This window comes from Borostomias antarcticus (assembly GCF_949987555.1).
Source record: "Borostomias antarcticus genome assembly, chromosome: 3".
NCBI lineage: Eukaryota > Metazoa > Chordata > Actinopteri > Stomiiformes > Stomiidae > Borostomias > Borostomias antarcticus.
The window spans coordinates 26,726,063-26,749,385 of record NC_140236.1 but is presented as its reverse complement, the minus strand read 5'-3'; the positions used below and the strand labels follow the sequence as shown (position 1 = coordinate 26,749,385).

At 46.2% G+C, this 23,323-nt stretch overlaps 1 protein-coding gene across 1 annotated transcript in view; it reads right to left on the bottom strand.

Moving 5' to 3' along the window:
• The window catches only part of lepr (leptin receptor), a 36,195-nt gene extending 17,364 nt beyond the window's left edge, over positions 1 to 18,831 (bottom strand). Inside the window, exons 1-8 of the mRNA XM_084436445.1 lie at positions 18,643 to 18,831; positions 15,915 to 15,996; positions 15,223 to 15,275; positions 12,919 to 13,134; positions 11,984 to 12,113; positions 11,055 to 11,227; positions 6,003 to 6,151; positions 5,589 to 5,736 (exon numbers count right to left, since the gene is read on the bottom strand). Of these exons, the coding sequence (XP_084292571.1) occupies positions 5,589 to 5,736; positions 6,003 to 6,151; positions 11,055 to 11,227; positions 11,984 to 12,113; positions 12,919 to 13,134; positions 15,223 to 15,275; positions 15,915 to 15,925 (880 nt within the window). The 5' untranslated portion in view covers positions 15,926 to 15,996; positions 18,643 to 18,831. The remainder of the gene's footprint in view (positions 1 to 5,588; positions 5,737 to 6,002; positions 6,152 to 11,054; positions 11,228 to 11,983; positions 12,114 to 12,918; positions 13,135 to 15,222; positions 15,276 to 15,914; positions 15,997 to 18,642) is intronic.
• Positions 18,832 to 23,323: the final 4,492 nt, after the last annotated feature.

Genomic DNA, 23,323 nt, shown 5'->3' with positions numbered 1-23,323 from the left:
CTAGAACGATATTGACCATATTTATGAAAGGTTTGACTGTACAACTTGATTCACAAAGTGCCAGGACCAAAGGTAAGTAATGCATACTTCAAGGTTACATTCAGGTTTTTTTTTTTTTTTTTTTTCTAGGGCAGCGTTCGGCGTACACCCTTTACAATTCACAGGTCCAAAAGGGTTCGAGGCCTGACCTCTCTGCCTGACCTGGTGCGGTAGGAAACCTCTGTTTCTGGATCGGACGACAGCTCTGGGGCGTGTGACACAGGTAAGTCCATTGCTTCACTTGGGTGTGTGACAGGTGTGTGATTTTCTTCTGGTGTGATACCATCAGGTGAGTATGGGTCTGGTTCTGGTGTGGGAGCGTGGTGCGCTTTGGTGCTCCGGAGGTGCCTCCGGTTACGGCGATACACTTGACCATCTGGAGTGCGGACGTGGTAGGATCGCTCGGTGTCAGCAGGCTGTACGACCACTGCTGGCTTCCAGTGTCCTCGTTCCTGGAGTCTGATGTGCTCTCCACTGTGTAGGGGTGGTAGTAGCTTACTGGACCTGTCGAAGTATTTCTTCTGATGCATTTGTCTCTGCACTCGCGTTGCATGTGTCTTCTGATGGCTGACGACCTTCGGTAGCAGCTGTTGGTTGGTGCTTGGCAGGACAGAACGCAGCCTGCGGCTCATCAGTAACTGCGCTGGTGACTTGAAGCTATCAACGGGCGTGTTCCGGTACTCTAGGAGACTGATGTATGGGTCTCGTCCATCTGCTCTGGCCTTGTCCATGAGAGCCTAGGTATATCATACATTCCGTTTTAGTTTTTGGAAGAATTTATTGGAAAATATTGTTTGAAGTAGGCCTAGGCTATATTGAAACGAATTCCAAATTTCTGTGCTAATGGACGGCGCAGCGGAGGCGCAGTTGAACGAAACGTGGATATTGGAAATAATAATCACTATGTTTTTAAATGTTGTGGGTCAATCATGCAGCTGTAACAGAATATGCGCATTCCAATGTCCGTGCAGGGCTCGTATTTATACCACTATAATCCCTATTTGATGGGGGGGGGGGGCTGGGACTGACTGCCCCCCCTGATCAAAAAGTCAAACTGCGCGTATGGTCCCACCCCTACATATTCTGGTAGGGACCTGACGTTCATGATCGCATCGAAATTGCTTCCGGAGATACAAACAATATAGAGATAAATGAGAAATGAATAAATGAATGTAAGTAAAGAGATAAAGAAACGATAAATATTTTAATAATATTAAGGCTGTCTCGCCTGTCTGGTAGGCCTGGCTTGTATGGCCGATTGCTTCGGCATGTCCAAACCTCGTTCGGGGACAACGACGGCGATGATGCCTTACGAATTATTGCAGTTTATTGGCTTTATAAATAGTTTGGGTCAGTAGCATCGGGCTACTGCATGGTTCCTTAGGGCAACGTACCGTAAATTGTGCATTGTCATCAATTGATACAAGCCATTATGCTCTGCAATCTGCTGCGTGTGCGCGACTATCCTGGCTGTTTTGGTTTATCGCGGTGCTTATTCCTTCCACCATTTACGTTCGTCGCCTGCTCCTCCGCGGTGTTTGGGGCAGGGTTTACGGGCTTTTATTTCTAAATGTAAAAGGGATGTATGCTGCGCTGTTCACGCTTCAATGTCGGATGTGTCATTTTACGCTGCGTCGGGATCCTGCATTGCTCTTCGCATTTAGCCCCTCTGCGTTATTTCAAAGACTAATCACCTGATTATAATGCTGCGTGCATGACATGATCGGTTTGTCGACTGGACGATGGATAGGGTGTTATGCGCGACGTGCAGTTTCTCTATCGTCGTAATATTTTGCGGGGCCCCTCAGTGGTCTAGGAAACGCTTCTCTTCTGCAATAACGGTGCACCGTGAATTTTATCAACTATGATCGTTCGTACATTCCGTTCATCAATAATTCATGCGCTGCTCGCATGGCTGTCCGGGCAGGGGGAAATTCTTTTCCACGCATCCTCGTCCCCGGCCTCAACGATCGAATCGCTGACTCGCTTCCCTGTTTGATTTACAGAGTTCTGCAGACTGTGCCCGGCTGCGGGCGGCCCTGTCCGGCCTGGTCTGCCTCTTCAGCAGATGGTTCTGGACCAAGCGATGCCTCGTGCCCTACTGTATCCGCTGCCCGATGCATGAGAGCTGGTCTGGCCCGGACCGCATTGACCAATGCGACTGCATGGTCTCTTTTCGCTGCGTTCTGCTCCACATTTGATGAACCTTCGTGCCCGCTAGCGTTTCAGTTTATCAGCATTTATTGTCCATCGTGTTGGATCCAGACGGCTGCGGCCTCGATCGGTCGAAGTGTCGTAGCAGGCGTACAATTTCACATGCGCTGCCTGGACCCCTTCATCGGCATACGAACGCTACTGGGGCCCGGCGTCCACTACGTTCTGCTCCATATTCATGTACACGTCATGCTGTGAATATTCAATACTATCAGCATTCATAGTTCATTGTGTCGTGTCTAGGCGGCTGCGGCCTCAGTCGGTTAAGAGTATTGTTGCAGGTGTTCATTCCATATGCGATACCTGGACCCCTCCACCGTTTCTCTGCTGGGGAACCGATCCATCCAGCTCATCCTTACTGGCATCAAGAGCATCCCCAAGGCAAGGATATACGTCTTCCCTTCACTCCTTCGCTCGTTCATCGGTTAATCGCACAGTTGAGGCAGGGGTGTTTTGGTGGTCACTCGGATTTAATGTTAGAAACGGTCATTCTCACAGCTTTCTATGGGTTCCTTAAGGTCGGCGAATATTCTACACGCACATTGTCATTCAACCCCGCGCACGACCTCACTCGGGCAGATGTCACGTTGCACGCGCTCTATTTCGTCCTGCACCTGCAGCATTCAAAGGCGGACTGAGCCGGTGCCGGCGTGAACGTTTCCTTATCAGGCACTAACACCTTGTTTTGTCCTCTGTCCTCCATGACCTCCTACCTGACGAGCTGACCCCAGGCCGGTGAGGAGGAGCCCCTCTTCATGACGAGAGAGGCAAAGCCCATGACCAGAGCCTGGTTCGCCGCCGGACTCCGCACCCTCTGCCAGGCGTGTGGGCTCCCACCGGACCGGTACACTGCGCACTCCCTCCGCATTGGAGCGGCAACCACCGCCGCCGCATCGCCCCGGTGTCTACCCCGAGTCCATGGGCCGATGGTCTTCACTGCACACTCCCTCCGCATAGGAGCGGCAACCACCGCCGCCGCCATCGCCGGGTGTCTACCTGAAGTCCATGGGCCGATGGTCTTCCCTGCACACTCCCTCCGCATAGGAGCGGCAACCACCGCCGCCGCCATCGCCCCGGTGTCTACCCTGAAGTCCATGGGCCGATGGTCTTCGTCTGCTTATGAACGCTACCTACGGCCTGGAGTCCTGGATATTCTGGATGCCCAAAGAGCTATGAGTGGACTGTGGCATTGGGTTGGGGGGTACCTCAGTCATCAGTTCATCAGTCAGAGCGCTCTCCGTCAACCCTTCTGCGCGTGCGGGCCGCGGAGTTGCTGGTGTGTTCTTTTGGGGGGTAGTCTGTCAGGTATTCCACTAGCGTCGGCTAGTGGATGCCAGAGTAGCCGCTAGCTGGTCTCTGTGGCTTTCCGTGGCGAACGTGGGCCGCTACATCTCCGAATGGCCATCCAGCGATCCTCCGGGCGCCATGGACGCAGAGACACTAGGCTGTATCTCCCGCGGAACCCACGAAGCGTCGGCCCGTGGGGACCAGGGACTATAATGTACAGCAGTCCTCCTGTGGCACTCTTTGACGGTCTTAGTGGGCTGAGTTACCTCCGAGCGTCTTCCCGATCGCGGCCCACTCTGATCGTCATTGAGGCAGGGGGCTAGATGCCGTTCCCCCTTCCTGGCTCTCTGGGCCAAGGGCTTGGCCCAGAGGGGGGGAACACCTAGATTGCCTCCCCCTGCTAACGCGCTCCACGCCGGTGGAGCGCTTTCCACGACGGTGGAAGGCAGGGGGCCCCCCGGACAGAGCACACCGCCAAAATTCATATGCTATGTATTATGCCGCTTGTATAATAAATGTTCAAATTTGACAAAAGTGATCTCGACTGAATGTATATTATATTAATATATAATATATAACTATTATATTAATAATAAATAATATTTATTATTATGTTATCTTGGTATAACATTTGTGTTCTCTCAATTAACTGGGGAAAGTAAATGGTTTGTTGGTCGAAATTAAAAATGCTTTTAAGTATGTAGAGGGTTTCAAGATATCGACCCAAATTATCAAGTAGCACAAGCACAAGTAGACTCAACATCTGGGTGTTACGGCTCGCATGCCCTCGCCTCCACAACCGCCTCCCTCTCTCCCCTCTGGGCCCGCTGCGCGCTCGGGGCGTCCTACGCGCTCTACCGCACGTCGCATCGGCCCGGGCATACAACGCTCTGACTCTCCGGAGTTTCCCCCCACTGCCGGGCGTTCCCCGTCTCCGGCCAGCTCCGCGGACTCGGCAGTCTCCTCCCTCTCCGGTGACGAAGAGTCGGATCCCGACATGCCCAGCACATCGGCCCGTGCGCAAAGACAAGAACGGCGCGCTCGTCTCCGATGATGACGCGGGCGCGGCTCTACTCACCGGTTTCCAATTATCATCACCACACCTGTCCCTCGTTCTGCAATCACCTTCAACCTCTACAAGAACCTGGTCTACACTCCACTCATCGCCAGATCTTACCATAAACTCATGTGGTAAAGTATAGCCTAGCCTACAATCTCCTTACCCGTATTTTGTAGTGTTTTTCCCGTTCCCCGTTTGTGATTACTCTCACTCACCCTGCCTCCCCTCCTCATCTCTCCAGTTCCTGCCTGACCCACGCCTGTACGATTACCCCGCTCCTGCCTGACCATCGCCTGTACGACAACCCCGCTCCTGCCTGACCATCGCCTGTACGACAACCCCGCTCCTGCCTGACCATCGCCTGTACGACAACCCCGCTCCTGCCTGACCATCGCCTGTACGACAACCCCGCTCCTGCCTGACCATCGCCTGTACGACTACCACGCTCCTGCCTGACCATCGGCTGTACGACTACCACATCCCCCTTTGTGATCTTATTAAATCGCCCCTCCGGGCTTTACCGTTCCTTGCCTCCTCCTTTCCTGTTGCGCCTGGGTCCCAAACCGAACCCTAACAATCTGACTCTTTCCCTGGCTTTAAGAGAAATCTTTCTTACATTCGTAGCCTTTTATGAAAGGGAGAGTGGACAGACTGGACAGCAGGTAGCAGCAGTCAACAGAAAACAAGTTCGGTTGAAAATTGAAAACCAGCATGAATCACTACAGTATACTGTGGATATTGACTTACCCTGGCAAACAGGGGGAAAACCAACTGGCCCACACTGCCCAAGACCCTTGCAGCACAAAATATACAGTAGAAGACATTTGCTTTGCCAACCAGCAAACTAGTTACACAGCTACTTTCCACACAAACACCTCAAGTACATCACGCAGATAGAAGTGAGGGGAGGTTTGTCAGGGACCGCATGCATGTACAAATCCATGGGAACTGAAGAAGGGGTTAAAGGTGAACCCTAACCCTAACTTACTGCTCAGGTAGATGTGGTGGGGCTCGCTCCAGTCGCTCCATAGCTGAGGCAGGGCTGGGTTGAGGCTGTGTACCTGGACAGAGTACTGGACCTTGGGCCTGAGGTCTGGCAGAGACACCCTGGTGGCCTCCCCGGTCACCTGCACACGCTGGGTGGGGACGGACGCACACACACACACCAACACACACACACACACACATGCACACACGTACAGTAATAGTTAGTCCACAGCAAACTCAATATGCATCATACAGTGTGCAACCTCTGTAGCTAATGGTTATGACTAATACCATACAATTAATAGTTTAGCCTCATAATCAAAGCTTTTAAAGGTTCTCTGAGGTGTGTGATCTTACTCCAGGCAGGTGTGAGGTTGTATGTAATGGTCTGATGGTGATTGACCTGAGTGGTTACCTGCCAGCGGGGGTCAGAGATGTCGTGGGTGTACCGGACCTCATGGTGGAGCCCACCGGCGCCGGACGGCGGGTCGGTCCAGCTCAGCACAACATCTCCATCTCTGTTCTTCTGGCTGTGGGTCAGGTTCACCGGTGGGTCTGGTTTATCTGTAGAACACACACACACGCCAAGGCATAAACACGCACACACACACACACACACACACACACACACACACCCCGGATCAATACAGCATCATAATTATCATCCGTGATTCTTATCATCGCCATACTTCAAATGCATTGGCACGATAAGACAACATTGTCATCACCCTATAATGTCCTCAGCAGTGCCCTCAGGTAAGAGAAAGCCATTGGAAACACCCTGTGCAGTCCAGTCGCAAAATTGCTGCAGGACTTCCCCATGGGTCCAAGAAGCTAATGGATAGCTAATGGCAGATTTAGAGCTGTATATTATAACCTTTAATCCAGAGGTGTCTGTCTAAAGTCCCTTGGCTTAACATTGGGGCACACCATCAATACCATTTGGTTCAGCTTGGTGACAGGATTGTCAATATCTGAGAATCAAATGAATGCCTGGTCTGCATCTACCCCGAGGCAGAGTAGTTAAGGGTGTTGAGAGCTTCTCACTGTTCAAAGTTTTTTTTTAAACATCTACAGGGTTTGTATTTACTTCCAGTGATCGGGTTTTATAGAGACTTTGTGGCTCAGATGAGAGAGACGTGCCATTCGTCACGAAACATCAAAGCCATCCGGCTTGTTATGAAAGCAATGTGGCTCTTGAAGAGAGAGGCAGTGAAGAGCCACACACACACACACACTCACACTTCCCCGGGGGCGAGCCTGGCTGAGGAATGGGGAGGGGAATGTGGAAGGCTTGCGTGATGTTCCAGCCTCTCCCGTGTTGCCTACAGTACAGGCTACTGAAAACCCAGGCCAGCTCGGCAAGCTATCTATCTATCTACCTACCTACCTACCTACCTACTTACCTATCTACCTATCTATCTATCTATCTATCTATCTATCTATCTATCTATCTATCTATCTATCTATCTACCTACCTATCTATCTATCTATCTATCTATCTACCTACCTATCTATCTATCTAGCAATCTACCTATCTATCTATCTATCTACCTATCTATCTACAGTATCTATTAAATATCAGTGATTGCGCTGTGGCAGAGGTAATGTGTTTGGTGGCGTGTGTACGTACATACGTCTGTCAGCAGGATTACACCTAAAATACCAGACTGATTCTCATGAAACTCAGCGGAAGAGGATGTAGCATGCGCCAACCAGGAAATGAGCCGGCCAAACACAGCTGGCCATTCACCGCCATTCTTTTTTTTGATTACTAACAGACTGATGTCACCCTAAATTTAATCTCACACTTTGTATAAAAAACAGACTGGAGACTTTCTTATCCATTATCTAGTTTATTACCCATCCTCATTACTTGCTGCTTGGCTTTGAGACAGGTACACTAGCTGTGTTCGAAACCGTTCCCCATTACAGAAATAGTGCACTATATAGTGTGTTTGCTATTTTCTTCAAGTGTCCAAATTCTCAACAGTTAATTAGGTTCATTATACAGTCCACTAGAAAATACCCACAATTCATAGCAATTTCTAGTGAACAATTTCCCATTCACTGGGGAATAGTGAGTGAGTGAGTGAGTGAGTGAGTGAGTGAGTGAGTGCAGTGAGTGAGTGAGTGAGTGAGTGAGTGAGTGAGTGAGAGTGAGTGAGTGAGTGAGTGAGTGAGTGAGTGAGTGAGTGAGTGAGTGAGCAGTCTTGCTCATCTTTCATGTGTGTTCTTGATGATGTGTGACATGAAGGCCGGCGCAGCGCCCTCTAGGCCGTGAACAGCACCCAACAACAGCAAAACAACACAATCTATTGTATTATTTTACAATAGCGGCAGCTTGTTAATTTATGTCTTATCATAAATTAAAATACTATTTTTACCTCTCGTAACAATTGTGGCTATTTTGAATCGTTTTAATGATCGCACCCCCCCCCCCCCCCACCTCATCATCTCGTGCTAGCAACACACTACACGGGTTAGCATTAGCAACACACTACACGGGTTAGCATTAGCAACACACTACACGGGTTAGCATTAGCAACACACTACACGAGTTAGCATTAGCAACACACTACACGTGTTAGCATTAGCAACACACTACACGGGTTAGCATTAGCAACACACTACACGGGTTAGCATTAGCAACACACTACACGGGTTAGCATAAGCAACACACTACACGGGTTAGCATTAGCAATACACTACAAGGGTTAGCATTAGCAATACACTACACGGGTTAGCATTAGCAACACACTACACGGGTTAGCATTAGCAACACACTACACGGGTTAGCATTAGCAACACACTACACGGGTTAGCATTAGCAACACACTACACGGGTTAGCATTAGCAATACACTACAAGGGTTAGCATTAGCAATACACTACATGGGTTAGCATTAGCAATACACTACACGGGTTAGCATTAGCAACACACTACACGGGTTAACATTAGCTAACTACTTCTGTTTCCCGCTATGGATTACATTTGCATATTGTTGATATACTCTATTTATCCCAAACATGTAGTTGCCCTTAGTTGATTCTGGTTTTATTTGAAAGGAAGTAACTTACTAATGCAGACCTAGCCTAGACATAGCTGGAAATGAATGGTATTGTTCAATACCAAGGCCAGCATTTAAGCACGAAGGTGGTAACATTGACTTGGGATCCTTACTGAGTTTGTTTGTTCAAAAACACTATTGAGGAAGGCAAGTGGTTTCAAGTACTGTATTGTATGAGTCCTCAACACTACCACTGCAACAGTAGTCATTCCTTTGTCTGTCTGTGTAGGACGGACACACACACACACACACACACACACACACACACACACACACACAAAGCTTGCCTTGGTTGTCAGGGATGAGGAGATTGTGGTCTACCTATCCCTCATGTGGCATACTACACCCCCCTCTGCGTTTGTAACTATCCCATAAACAATGTCAGTCACACCCACAGGAAACTAAGGGACGAAAAATACATTTTTAAGCAAACAAAAAACTCAAAGTCATGTGGCGTCATAGTAACACTCGATGGAAGTTCCAGGTGCAAGTCCTGGCAAGAGTATGTTGGATGTCATGCCGTATGTATGTATGTGTGTGTGTGTGTGTGTGTGTGTGTGTGTGTGTGTGTGTGTGTGTGTGTGTGTGTGCGTGCTTGTGTGTGTGTACAGTATATATGTATGTATACTGTAGTTATATTTATACAGACTGAATGTATGTACGTAGGTACATATATATTAGATTTTATTCTATTCTATGCTGTACAATTACTGTACATATGGATGTACTGTAATATAGTGTAGTCCCTGTTATTCCTCTTTTTATGCTAGCCTACTACCCCCTTATCTACTGTCTTTTTCATTACTCTGTATCTAGTGCCCTTTTCTTTCCAACCTTGCTGTAATTTCAACCGCTAAAACGCCACATTTCCCCCTCGGGAGATCAATAAAGTACCTGCCTGCCTGCCTGCCTATCTATCTATGCATCTACAGTATCTATCACATCACAAACTATTTCATTCCAAATTAATTTTGAATACATATTATGGCAGGGACACTATAAATCATAAAGCTGGTATCTACAGTCAGATCAGCGGTTGTTCAAGTGTTGAAACAGAGTTGTGTTTCTCCTGTTTTGGGTGCTGTGCAGCCCTGCAGAGTTTGCTGTTTGGGTTACGGATTGAATCACCGTTTCCACGGGAACCGTGCCCTAGGTAGTATAGATGTATTATTTTTGGTCATGAGACAAAACAAGCAATTGGAAATCTTATATCAGTACTGAATTGGGATGACTGTGAATGCTATAATAGCCTCTCTCTGTATAATAGAGGGGCAGTGGAAAGTAGTTGTGTAATGTTCCTTTCAGCAGCAAGGCCACAAAGATCTGTGATTGAGCAAACACGGCCCTATCGCCGGGGAGATCTGTAGCACATCACCATGGTTTTCAGGGCCTCTGTACACACTGGGACCTCCAGAGACTACAGTAGCTGGTAACCTTGTGCCTATTTGGTAACTGTTCACATGCCCTGTACACTGGCCTTCACTCCAAATGTCAAGGGGCGCATTCTCCTCTGACATCCCTGTGTGTGTGTCTATGTGTTTATGAGTCTCTCTCTCTCTCCCTCTCTCTCTCACACACACACACACGTGCGCACACACACACACTACTGTACATATTTCCATATTACTGTGAACACTACTCTTCTACTTTCGCTATCTAAATGACCTATAAATAAATAAATTAGGTAATATATACTGTAAAATATATGCTGTATCGGGTGCAAGGTTAAGTCTGAGTCTGAGATAACCACGTCCCATTCACTTGAATATTAGGATTGGCAATGTACAATGCATTATGAAATGTGGCATAATTAAATAAAAGTGATCTGAAGCAAATAAATGGCATTATGAAAAACGTAATTTTTAAATAAAAACCTATTTATTTATTTATTGACTCATTTATATATTTATGTTTACATTTATTTAAAGATTTATGTATTACCTAATTTATGTATTTCCAGATTTATTTCATAGCCTTATTTATTTATTTGTTTATTTATTTAATTTGAGCACATTTGGTATTCCATATAAAACATGCCCAAGACATGACGTCATCCATTAGCTTGCATGAACAAGGACCTTTGGTCAGATAACTAACTCAAATTGGCCCGGCAATGAAAATCCTCCAAAGAGAGAGAGAGAGAGAGAGGAGAGAGAGAGAGAGAGAGAGAGAGAGAGAGAGAGAGGAGAGAGAGAGATAGAGAGAGAGAGATAGAGAGAGAGGAGATATATATATATATATAGAGAGAGAGAGAGAGGGAGAGAGAGAGAGAGAGAGAGGAGAGAGAGAGAGAGGAGAGATAGAGATAGAAATATAGAGAGAGAGAGAGAGAGAGAGAGAGAGAGAAGAGAAAGAGAGATAGAGAGAGGAGAGAGAGAGAGCACGTCACACACTTACGAGCTGTGGGAGGGATGGCGAGCAGCAGCACTGCGGGGCCGACGCTGGCGTTGGAAATGTTGACTGTTACCATGACGACGCTGCCGACGACGGCGCTCATGTCGATGGAACAGGTGATGGAGCGCTGTCCCACACAGCTGATAACACCAGACCCATCCCGGTTCCCACGGGATCTGACACAAACAGGGATCGGTTCTCCTTAACAAACACTTAAACAATATATCAATTCAGGACTATAGATGAGGAACCATATACTGTGTATGTGCATTTAGATTTTTTTGGGATGCTTGATCAGTTACATGTACAGACCATCCTAATGATATTTTGGGTGATATACATTACTTGCAAGTACACAATGTCTTCTATGTAATAATATGCTTTTAACCCTCTTCTGGTGTAAAAATCAGAAGACACTGAGCTTACAAAGCAGTAACATACCTGTAAATGTAAATGGCACTTATATGGTTATTCATCTGTAGGCTTCAATTATAGATAAAACATATGCGATTAGTGTTGCGATTATGACGCTATTACGCTACGCAAACCCTCAGAACAACATCAAAAGCTCCTAGTGAGAAACAGGAGCTCTTCTCTCAATGATTAAAGCAACATGGAGTGTCGCAGTTCGTGCCTGTCTGCTTAGTGCTTAGCTCCGACTATAATCCTAGTGCTGGGGTGTTATCACACGGAGGCAGTCATCTCAGCCAGCCCCCTGCTGTGGACTCAGTTACACACAGGCTCAAACCCGCTGGGCAAAAATCAACAGGTTGCTCGCTGTTCAGAGGGAACACAAACACACTGACACAGACACATCTCCGAGCCCCAGCGTTCATCTGAGGGCCTGAGGCATGTCTTGAAAGCGAATGCAAGGCAGACGTGAGGAGCTGAAAGGGAGAGTTAGACAGTGGCAGACTGGAACTGATACTCACGGTAAACGCTGCAGGCTAATTCCCAGGAGGCTGCCGGTTGAGGTGTTGGACTGACCGCCGGGAGCCTCGACGGTACAAATTACATTTTCCCAGCGCCCACCAATTCTGCACAGGACGTCCAAACAGACCACTGGGAAGAGATTAAATTAGGATGTTATCATTCACACAGTCAGCTGGCAAAACACAATATGACCAACCAACACCAAGATCTTATTACAGTGAAGGCCAGACCTGTTGCTTATTCACGGTGCGAACAGTAACAGGTTTGACTTGTCTGGTTAAGTCTTAGTGTTGCTGTAGTTGACAGTATTCACATTCTAGAAACACACACTGGCTAATCCTTATGAATGCATTACTGTGAACCGACAGATTCGTAACACAGATTTCATACTGAGTTCTAATAGGTTTGACATGATTTTCACCCTGTTATTGTGAGTGAAGATGCCAGGTCCGCATGCTCTGAATGAACAGCTCTAAATGCCAAAGAGCCATCATCAGGGAAATGTCTGCCCTTTAGCTTCACAGTTTAATTGTTATTGCCTGGGCGAGGGCTAAGGGGGTCCGGGGGGCCTCACCTAATAACCATCGATCAGCATGTGTCACAGTGCCTCGCTATTGATCTGACAGATAAAAGTTATCTTCATCTTTTTCTTCCCTCCGCTGCCTTAGTTGGCTCTCACAGTGTTCACAAAACGGCCTCCACACACACAAAAACATGACTCAAGTGAACAGTCACAAAGCACACCGCACAAAGCACACACTTCTAAGGCTAAATGAATCTCCCTCCACCCCTTGGTGCAGTTAAGACCGCTGACATGTCTTAGGACTGGACTGGGCTGGAAGCCAAACAGGCTTGCAATTAGCACAACTCAGACGCTCTGAAGCAGTGAAGCATGAAGTATCACTTCGGGACAAGAGATGAGGAGAAAACGTACATCTCTCCGCGCCAGGAGGAGGTGGAGGAAGCGGGCTGGTGGAGCGTCTGTAGTGGCACCGGGGGGCGGGGGGGGGTCCTGAGTCAGACAGCACCCCACTGGACCCCCCTGCCTTGTTAGGCTGGGCGGGAGGTGAGTCACAGCAGAGGTCAGCCTGCCAGGGGAGGTCCAGAATCTCCTGGGGAGGCCCGACCTCTGGATCCACACACACAACGCCTGGGGCAGATACAGACAGGGAGGTTAACATAATGACAGTAATCAGAATGATGATACATTTTATTTGCACCTTTCAATGTATGCAAGGACACTTCCGGGGAGAGCCTGCCGGCTAACACAACAGTGTGGATGCCTTATTATGGTCTGTCCTTCAGGCTAGGTCTCGAATGCTCAGGCTTTTCCTGAGATGCTCATTATTTTCTCAAGGATGCTGATGGAGACACTGAGAGAATATCAAAGGAAAGAGACAACGTAGCAACATGGAGAAATTCAGTATTTGTCTGATTTTTTATTCATCTGATAGTAGGCTATACACTGTATTTCAATTCAATTTTTATTCCAGACCCATCTTAATAGAGGTCCATATCAAAGAATAATCATCAGACATGCAATATGACTTGATTGTCCTCATAAGTAGTAAGTAAGTAGGTAAAAATGCACTTAGTCAGACAAGACTATTTTTCCCTTTATGTCATTATTTTCTCTTCCTGAGATGAGTTTCACACACGCTGATGACGGGTGCTCTTTTACCCTCTGCTCTGCTTCCTCAGCAAGCTGTGACAGACTCAGTTTGTTCGTAAGCGGGAGAGAAGCTTTTTACATCATTTTACATTTTTACAGCTGTAGCTCAGTTGGTAGAGCGGGTCGTTCAGTGATCGAAGGGTCAGTGGTGCGAATCCCAGCTCCAACTGTTCACATGTTGAAGTGTCCTTGAGCAAGACACCTAACCCCAAATTGCTCCCAATGAGCAGGTTAGCACCTTGCATGGCAGTTACCGCCATTGGTGTGTGTATGTGTGTGTGAATGGGTGAATGAGAGGCCATTGTAAAGCGCTTTGTGTGCCGCTAAGGTGGAAAAGCGCTATATAAGTGCAGTCCATTTACCATTTACTGCTGTATGCTTTGCCTGGTTGTATTACAGGGAATACAACACAAGTTTATTTCCATCTACATTCAACTGAAGAAGGTGTCTGCCCTGTTCTCCTCACATGCCTGCCCTCGGAGATGGCTTTCACACTCAGGGAAACAGTGGAGGGTTGGTCCAACGTTAGCGGAGAAATCAAGCTTGGGCAAGACTTCATGTTACATACAGGGGGAAAAATTGGTCACAGGCACTACTAAGTTGCCGTGGAATTCAACTGTCCATGACAAATTAGAAGTCCCAGTGTCTTAATGAAGAGGGTCACACTTTACAATAAGGGTCACAAAAAACATTAGTTAACTGTTAACTAATGCTTATTTAGGGTTAGTTTAGGTTACTGATGTTAATTAATACCTTAGTTAAGGTTAGAGTTAGGGTTAGGTGAATTAACCTTAGTTAACATAAATAACCTTAGTAAATGGTTAATATTAGAGACATTAGTTAACTGTTACGTAATGCTTAATAATGCATTAACTAATGCTTATTAATGTGCCCTTATTGTAAAGTGTTACCATGAAGAGAGATAATTACTGTACAGTCAGTGATATCCCCTAATTTGCAGAGAGAGATGAGCAGCAGCATGTGGGTTGGAGGGTAGAGTGTGTGACATACACACACACACACACACACACACACACACACACACAGTAGTGTCTAACATATTTGTCATGAGAACAGCTTCTGTGTATTGGGGGGGGAATCTTTTTCTGCTTGGCTCAATATGACCATATGGTGTGTTTGGCGATGTTCTAGGGTCATATAGTCTGATGCAGTATGAGATCATTGTCATGTCTGTCCGTTGTGTTGAGAAAGGTTCATCCACATACAGTAAGTTGATGGGCAATATTACATGACTGGGTACCCTGAGACACCACCAGACTATAAATATACCATACATCACCATATCCATGATATTAGACAACTAGAGTGTTGGTTTGCAATGTTAGATGAGTTCTTTGATTGTGTGAGTGATGTAAAGCATTAACTATGAAGTTTCAAAGTGGTGGCTGTTGAACTAGAATCTCTCTGGCTCTGTTGGAGCTGTCAACTGGTGTGGAGAGCTTATCTTTCCATTTCAACCTGTGGATCAGGTTTTCTCTGGGCAAGCAGAGCACAGAGGAAACTAGTCTGGATCATTCAGAATCCTCTAGAAGGATGAGAACTCACCCTGGAAAATGATGAGGATATGCACTAGGAATGTCAGCATCGCAGACAGAATCCTGCAGAGAAAGAGGGAGGGAGGGAGAGAGAGAGAGAGAGAGAGAGAGAGAGAGAGAGAGAGAAGGGGGGGGGGAGAGAAGGCGGCATATGGTGAGATGGGGGAGTGCAGAGAGAGACACCCACCAGGTGACTCAACCCAGAGCTACAGCCTAGCTTCACAAGAAAACAGCACGTTTTACAACTGGCACTGGTAATAATGCCTTTAGTCATTAAAGACAGAGTAGACCGTTGGCCCACATAACTGTATCAGTAGGCATGAGGCTTACTCATCCCTTTACACCACAAAATGTAAGCCACAGGCAAAGTTGGATGCAGGATATACTTTACATGAGACTATAACTCTCAAATAGAACCATCTCTGTACTGCAAAGAGCTCACACATCGTAAATTAAGAGTAAGAGCTACCGTCTGTACACCTAAATCGAACACATCGGTTTCCAATTATGATTCCATGTGATATTAGCATTATTCACGGTCATAGTCATAGCATAACCCCAGTTTCCACACTATCACAACTGCCACGGAAACAAATAACATTAACACCGATCAACATAAATGCACATTCCCTATACATGGGATGACTAGTGTTTCATTTGCCTTATTATTCCTATTTATGATTCTAGCAGTTCTGTACTTACATAATTTCCATGGGTTAGTGAGCATGGCCTCTGCACAGGCTGTGGTGAAAGGCACTAAGGAGAGAGGGCCTGCAATTCAAACCTGCAGAAAGAGACAGGATTTCTCTTTTAACAAAGGTAATTTACCAGAAGCGTTTGCACTGGGATATAGTAGGCCCTATACATTCAGGGAGGGATGAGGAATCCCATTTGTGATATTCACTCATTAATTTACTGTATATTTACATTTAGTCCAGATTGCGTCTATTTGTTGTCTTTACTGCTGTAATACAACAATTCCCCCCTGGGGATCAATAAAGTATCTATTTATCGGTCTATCTAAGACCCTCAAATTGCTATCCCTTGTTCACTGACAACAGTTTAAATGGTTACAAAAGTGTAATTCCAGTTGTTTGAAACATCCTGCCCTGCTTTGTGCCCTTTGTGACCGTCTTCAGTCCAGTCTTATCCCGCCATGGACTCCTTTCTCACTCCTGCTCCCTGGTCCTCCTCTAGTCCTCCTCACTCCTGCTCCCTGGTCCTCTAGTCCTCCTCACTCCTGCTCCCTGGTCCTCCTCTAGTCCTCCTCACTCCTGCTCCCCCTCTAGTCCTCCTCACTCCTGCTCCCCCTCTAGTCCCCCTCTAGTCCTCCTCTAGTCCTTCTCACTCCTGCTCCCTGGTCCTCCTCTAGTCCTCCTCTAGTCCTCCTCACTCCTGGTCCTCCTCACTCCTGGTCCTCCTCTAGTCCTCCTCACTCCTGCTCCCTGGTCATCTCTAGTCCTCCTCACTCCTCACTCCTCACTCCTGCTCCCCCTCTAGTCCCCCTCTAGTCCTCCTCTAGTCCTCCTCACTCCTGGTCCTCCTCTAGTCCTCCTCACTCCTGGTCCTCCTCTAGTCCTTCTCACTCCTGGTCCTCCTCTAGTCCTTTTCACTCCTGGTCCTCCTCTAGTCCTTCTCACTCCTGGTCCTCATCTAGTCATTCTCACTCCTGGTCCTCCTCTAGTACTCCTCACTCCTCACTCCTGCTCCCCCTCTAGTCCCCCTCTAGTCCTCCTCTAGTCCTCCTCACTCCTGCTCCCTGGTCCTCCTCACTCCTGGTCCTCCTCTAGTCCTCCTCACTCCTGGTCCTCCTCTAGTCCTCCTCACTCCTGGTCCTCCTCTAGTCCTCCTCACTCTTGGTCCTCCTCTAGTCCTCCTCATCCCCCTGTGCTCCCTGGTGACTTCCGTTCCCTGCCCTGGCGTCTCTGTGTTGTGTTCTTGTGGTTTCAGTTAACCCTTCACTGTCCACCCTCCTGTGTGGTTGTCTGCACCTGTGTCTCGTTATGCTAGCCTCACCTGCACCTCATTTCCCTCTTAGCTTGCTTTTATTTATATTTGTTCCTTGTGTCTGGTGCGTATTGTTGATGCTCCTGTGTCTCTGGATTATCTCCCTGTGGATTAAAGAAACCTCATTGAACCTTCTTTGCCTGCTTAAGTCAGCATCTGGGTCCCACCCCTCGCTGCCTGCATGCACTACCCCCTACATCTTTGTTAAACCGTCATCCTCACACATTTTCTCCCCGAGGGTTCCCATTGACGTCAGGTTCAACAGAACTTCAAAAGAACTGTTCAGCCTTGTCAAGCCAAGCCAAGACAATTGTCCTTGTTTTGGAACCTGACTCACAGAATGTATGCCAGCAAGGTAATGAAATTATATTCATGATACAGCATAAACACAGAAGTTCAGTGACTCAATCAATTCATTACTGGATCAAAACAAAACATCCTAGCATGCAAATGATCAGTGGCCAGCTGCCAAGGCTGTAGTGGAGAGTGTAGTGAGCAGTGGGACAAAAACAACCTGGCAGATAAGTACACATGTTATTCAGCATTTATTTCGGCATCAAACTGCTGGCAGCATAATGGGGGATGAAGCTCAGAGCCAAGCGGGCTCTCCACAGGTCAGGTGACAGAGCTGGCACTTGTAAGCAATGCATGACTTTGAATTTCCATTGATTGTCACAACAATACAGGCACTGGTCCACTTGCTGGGGAGAACAGTTCGACCCGCTCTATCAAATAGCCAAGCCTATCGTAAATATCCAAAAGAACAGAAATGACATTGTGGCAAATTTATCCACAGTGAGATTCTATTCATTTTGGATAAACAAATGAAGCAGGATAAAGTAGAATTACTGCAACAAAAAGGCTAGTTGACCTAATTAGACGTTTTAAATTAAAGCCGTTTGGCCATGTCAAAATGCGGACGGGTGAGGTCCATTTAATTTCTAATGAATTCGTCTATCAATTCATAGTCTCAAAATGGTTTTGTGGACCAAACCTCAGCCACATATCATATGCCCCCGGGACTGCTCCGCCAAGCCCACGACGCAGGAAGGGGTGAATCACCAGTTACCCGACCCAAAATTGGCACAGAGTCCCCGCTATGCACAATACCCGCTTCAGCGAGAGGAAATCCTGAGTAGGCTAGTCTACCGGCTCTCCCGAAAGCAGATTCCGCCAGATGATATTCTCGTCACTATATGGATATTGGACTATGCTTCTATACTACCCTAATGTTCACACACGAAAAAAAAACACCCTAAATTGAGCACAAGTTAACGCATCAGCAAGCGTCACATTCAGAGGTTCACATTCAGAGAGCGCGCGCGCCGCGGCTTTAAAATAGCATAAAATACAAATAAAGCACAATTACATACAGGTATGTTGTTAAGTTATAGTAGCCTAGCCTACAAATAATGAACCTTACTTGTTAGGCTTCTTCTTGCACCGATGTCCTGGTCACTTTGCAGTTGGGCAGTGGACTACAAATAAGTTTGATCTTTCACTGTGCCTCAATCTTTCCAACCATTATGGATCATGGCTGTGGTTAAAAGCAATACGACACCGACACAGACTCCCACCTCCCCCGTGTTCCTTCACCCCGCCGAGTGGAGCGCACGGGATCTTCACAGCCCTCAACTATGGGTTGATTCTGGAGCACTACAGACTGGGGAGGATGGGAGTGGCGTAGCCTAGTCCCTGAGTCAACATCGTCACTGGTTTGGTCCCCATGTCGTCCAGCTCTCGCTGCCAGTGCCAATAGCCTACCTGCTGGTACCTGGTTATGCTACCTGTATCAGTCATATTGGTTGAATTGCAATAGGCTTTCTGTGATGTTCTAATCTTCTGCCCTATAATAAGTAGGATACAAACTTTGTAATACACAATTTTGCTAAACATGTGTAAGCTGTTATTCATTTCACATATATACCTAGTTACAGTCATTTAGTCCCTATGATAACAATTTTAGTTTGAGGCGTTTCCTGCATTCAAATTGTATCCAAAGAAAAGACGGGCTATTGTTGCCATTTTCTTACATCAGTTAGGTGAGCTCATGGTAATGACGTCATATGGAGCCTAAGGGGGGTGTAGGAATCATGTGAGAAGGAAACCGAACGAGTTTGTCCTAATATTATAATTGAATATTGTGATGGAGCTAGCCACTTTAGCATTTGGCTCAAAGAAAGTCGATAAGGATATAACACAATACATAATTTACAACACACAAATGTATGCTGGTGGATTGATATGGTAGGCTACTTCCAGTAATCTGCCATCCCGTGTAAAATGCAATTTGGGTTTAATGTACAGTAGATGAATGATGAATATGCTGTATCTGCAAATACAGTAATGGAAGCCCCAGTCCTGCTGGCTATTGTTTGGCTTCTCTCACCCTGTGACTTGACACCCTGTGCAAAACATCAGCTGACTTCCTCGGAGCTGAGCAGGACCGGACCGCCCTATGGAGACTGAGTGCCTCACACTACAACTACAGCAAAGACCAACGTGAAAGTGTCGGTCCAAAAAGCTGCAGGTCAGCCAGATAAAAGTTCCTCAGAAAGTTCTGTCCTGAAATGATCTTGCCTTTCTCGACACCTGACCCACTGCCCCTGTCTGGATCCTGAAGCTAACAGGCAGGCTGTGAATCAGACTTTGAATGGAGGTCAGTTTTGCTGATTTAAAGCACAAGGACACTACTGTAAGTGTACACAGTTCTCTGTTCACCTTAATAGCTGCTAGCTGATGATTATGCTGTGTATTATTGAGGGTCAGGGAGTTATAAAAGAGGGCACTGAAAGGCAGACAATGCAGTAAGATTATGCTGGCGGGGTCATCTCAGTGCAGGTTGCTTGTTTCTTGACAATCTCCATTGGGCCTCATTCACCAACGAATTAACATTTCAGTTTAGTGAGTGTCTTCGTCTGATGTGGGCTGTGGTGCCTGAAGATATACTGTACCGGATGTGACGGAGGTGTGTGTGGGACCATTGATGCCGCTATATGTGCCTGGGCCTGTTCAGATTGATTGCCTTTTTATGCGTCACTCTGTGTGTGTGTGTGTGTGTGTGTGTGTGTGTGTGTGTGTGTGTGTGTGTGTGTGTGGCAGGGGTGGGTGGACAGCATTACAAATGTACAGAGTGCATGGGTGTGGTTGATTGGTTGGTCTTGTCAGACCCATGATTGCCTGCTCTATCCTACACACTGGTGGCGTGTACACACTGGTGCAGTGTGTCTATTCAGGGCGAACAGAGACCAGAGCTTGCAAGCAGGGGCGCTGACAGGGATTTTGGGCCCCATGAAAAGATGACATTGGGCCCCACCGATTTTTAGGTAGGTTTGAACATTGAGGACACAATAAGCGGGGGGTCTGGGGGTCCTCCCCCAATACATTTTGAGGTCACACTGAATTTCCTGCATTCTGGTGAATTTGTATGCACCAATTTGAGACTTTTCTTCATCAGTTTATGGTGGAAATGTGTTTATTTACAAGAAAACTCTCAATTCAGGCAAGAGGTGACAAATCAAAATATAACGGAATATAATGCATTAAGGCAGGCTCTAAGCATTTTGTATTGCTTTCAAATATTTATTCTCCTGTAGCTTACCTTTCTCATGCAATATTCTCCCTGATGAGTCAACAGCCTAGGTATGAATCGTAGCCAGCTAGCCAGCCAGCTTGGCTATAGGCTAAAGTTAGAGCAATGTTACCAGTTTGTTAACTAACTATTGCTAACCAGCATAAAGTTACTAGCTTATGTAAATCTCAGCCAGTCGCAAACCATCAAACCTGCCATACAAAAACGTTTTTTGGAAGACATATTTTTCTTGAGGAAGCTGAGACATATGCTCCACACCAACACTTCTCACTCGCAATTCACTGCTAGCAAGTCCCGTTAGCGTCACGATTGAGGGCAGGACCGAACCATTTCCTGTAAATAAGGGGGGCAATTGACTCTCTGGATGTTTACTTTTTGCCCAAAAACAAGAAAAGAGCTCGTTCGTTTTATTAGTACATTGTAAAATAACTTATATTAATGATGATGATATTGAAAAAAATGTACCTAATGTTCTAATATTTTTTAGGGCCACTGTCAGTCACAGGCCCTTAGAATCATCCTAAACTTTCTCCCCCATACCGCGCCACTGCATGCAAGGATCGACTGCAGCTTGTGTGGGTGTATCGGCTGTCAAGGTGCAAAGACTGTCACAGCCGAGCATGTAACACATAGCCTACTTGATGCTAAAAACTGTGTGCAGAACCATTGCATATTCAGTCACAGCCAATTTAAAGCCACAAGTGTGTCTCACTTTTTAATGTACTGTATCTGCAAAGCAAATACATTCTATAGCAATTCAGCCTATAGGCTAGCCTCCATTTACTGTGTATGCCATGTTCAGGGAATGTCTGATTTAAAACTACGCAGTCTACATTTTCATATGACAGCCACGAGGATAGTCAGCTTAGCTTTCAATTCAAGCTCAAAGAACGATGAGACGGACCCATCACCAAGGTACATTGACATATTACTGTACTTTAGATTGTGATTCTTGCACTTTGCCTTCAGCACTAGATTATGCTCTTAGTCACTTGTTTTAGAAAGAAGATGCACTTGTGAGTTCTGGCAAGTAGTAGTACATTGGCTCTTCCTACGTTAAATGCAATTATTGTTAGTCGCTTTGGATAAAAGCGTCTGCTAAATTACTGTAATGTAATGTAATATTAATAACTATTACATCATCATACAGATGTAAGACATCGTGCTGGAGAGGGCACACGTGATTATCCATGGGTTAGAAATAAAGGTGATATCATTCTCCTGACATACCACCCAATAGGCTACACAAGTATGATGTCATCCTGGAATGACATCATCCTCACACTGTCATCCTCTCAGAGGGGGGGGGTAGTCGTGTTAAGATACATTATTAAATATTCATGAGCCATGAGCGGATTCTCCCGTCTGAAGTGCAAATTATACGCTGAGCGGTGTGCAACTGCAGTGCCGCCGTGACGTCATTCAATTAATAGAGTTGGCTTTATGCTCGCACTGTCAGTGATCAATCTCAGGGTATTGTCGGCTTTGTCCTTTCTTAACCAAGATGGACCTTCTTCTATGGGGGGGGGGGGGGGGATTTAAAGGGTGAGGAACAACAGACGATTTATTATCTACCTCTCTTGAAAGCTCTCCCCTGCCATCCGGGGGTTTACCCACAGCTAAATCCTCAAATATGAGCCGTTATTCACTCGCTGCGTGCTGACTCAGACCTATCCTGATGGCGAAGGGATTTAATCACCTCACTGAGAGTGGTGGCGGCCAGCAAAAGCTGTCCGAGCAACGTTTTGTGCATCATGAGTCTGTCTGTCTGTCTGTGGGTGTGTGGGTGTATCTAGAGCGCTTCAATACCAGAGTAACGACACTTCCATTGACTCCCGTGGTAAGCGTCACGCGCCCCCTAGAGGGGCATTATGGGCATTACCTTTGTGACAAGAAACCCCATTCACTGCCGTTATGTCTAGCACGCACAAGCTTGAAAGTTGATGAAAACGGCCGTGTTTTTACCTTTAGATGTCTTGGTCATATTAAGTCATGCTTATAATTTGTTTATTTCAAAATATAGAGTAACATTATGGTAGACAACTGTTTTTAGAATCTGACAAGTGATTGGACAAACTAGACATTACTATACTGATGTGCTATTATTGGGATCATAATTCATGCACAACAACTTGCCTATTTACCGTCATAAGCAATTAGGAAGTTATTGAAATAATGGCCTACTAGTTGTAGATATGATCATGTGAAATAAATCAGGCATTAATAAGTGCTTTATAATGGATAATAAACAGCTAATGTGCTAATATGCATGTAATAAGCACTGCAGCAGCTAGTTAGTGTTAATAAGTGTAAGTGAAGTGTTACAGTAAGGGCCAACAACATTATATTACACTCAACCTAATATAATAAGGTACATACAGTAGCCTACATAATTATAATATATAAGTCAATGTTCAATTGTTTTCAAATAACTTGATAGACCATTGAACACATTTCTGGTAATACTTTAGAAAATACTGTACAATTATGAAAAAGAGAAGCTTCTGATCTG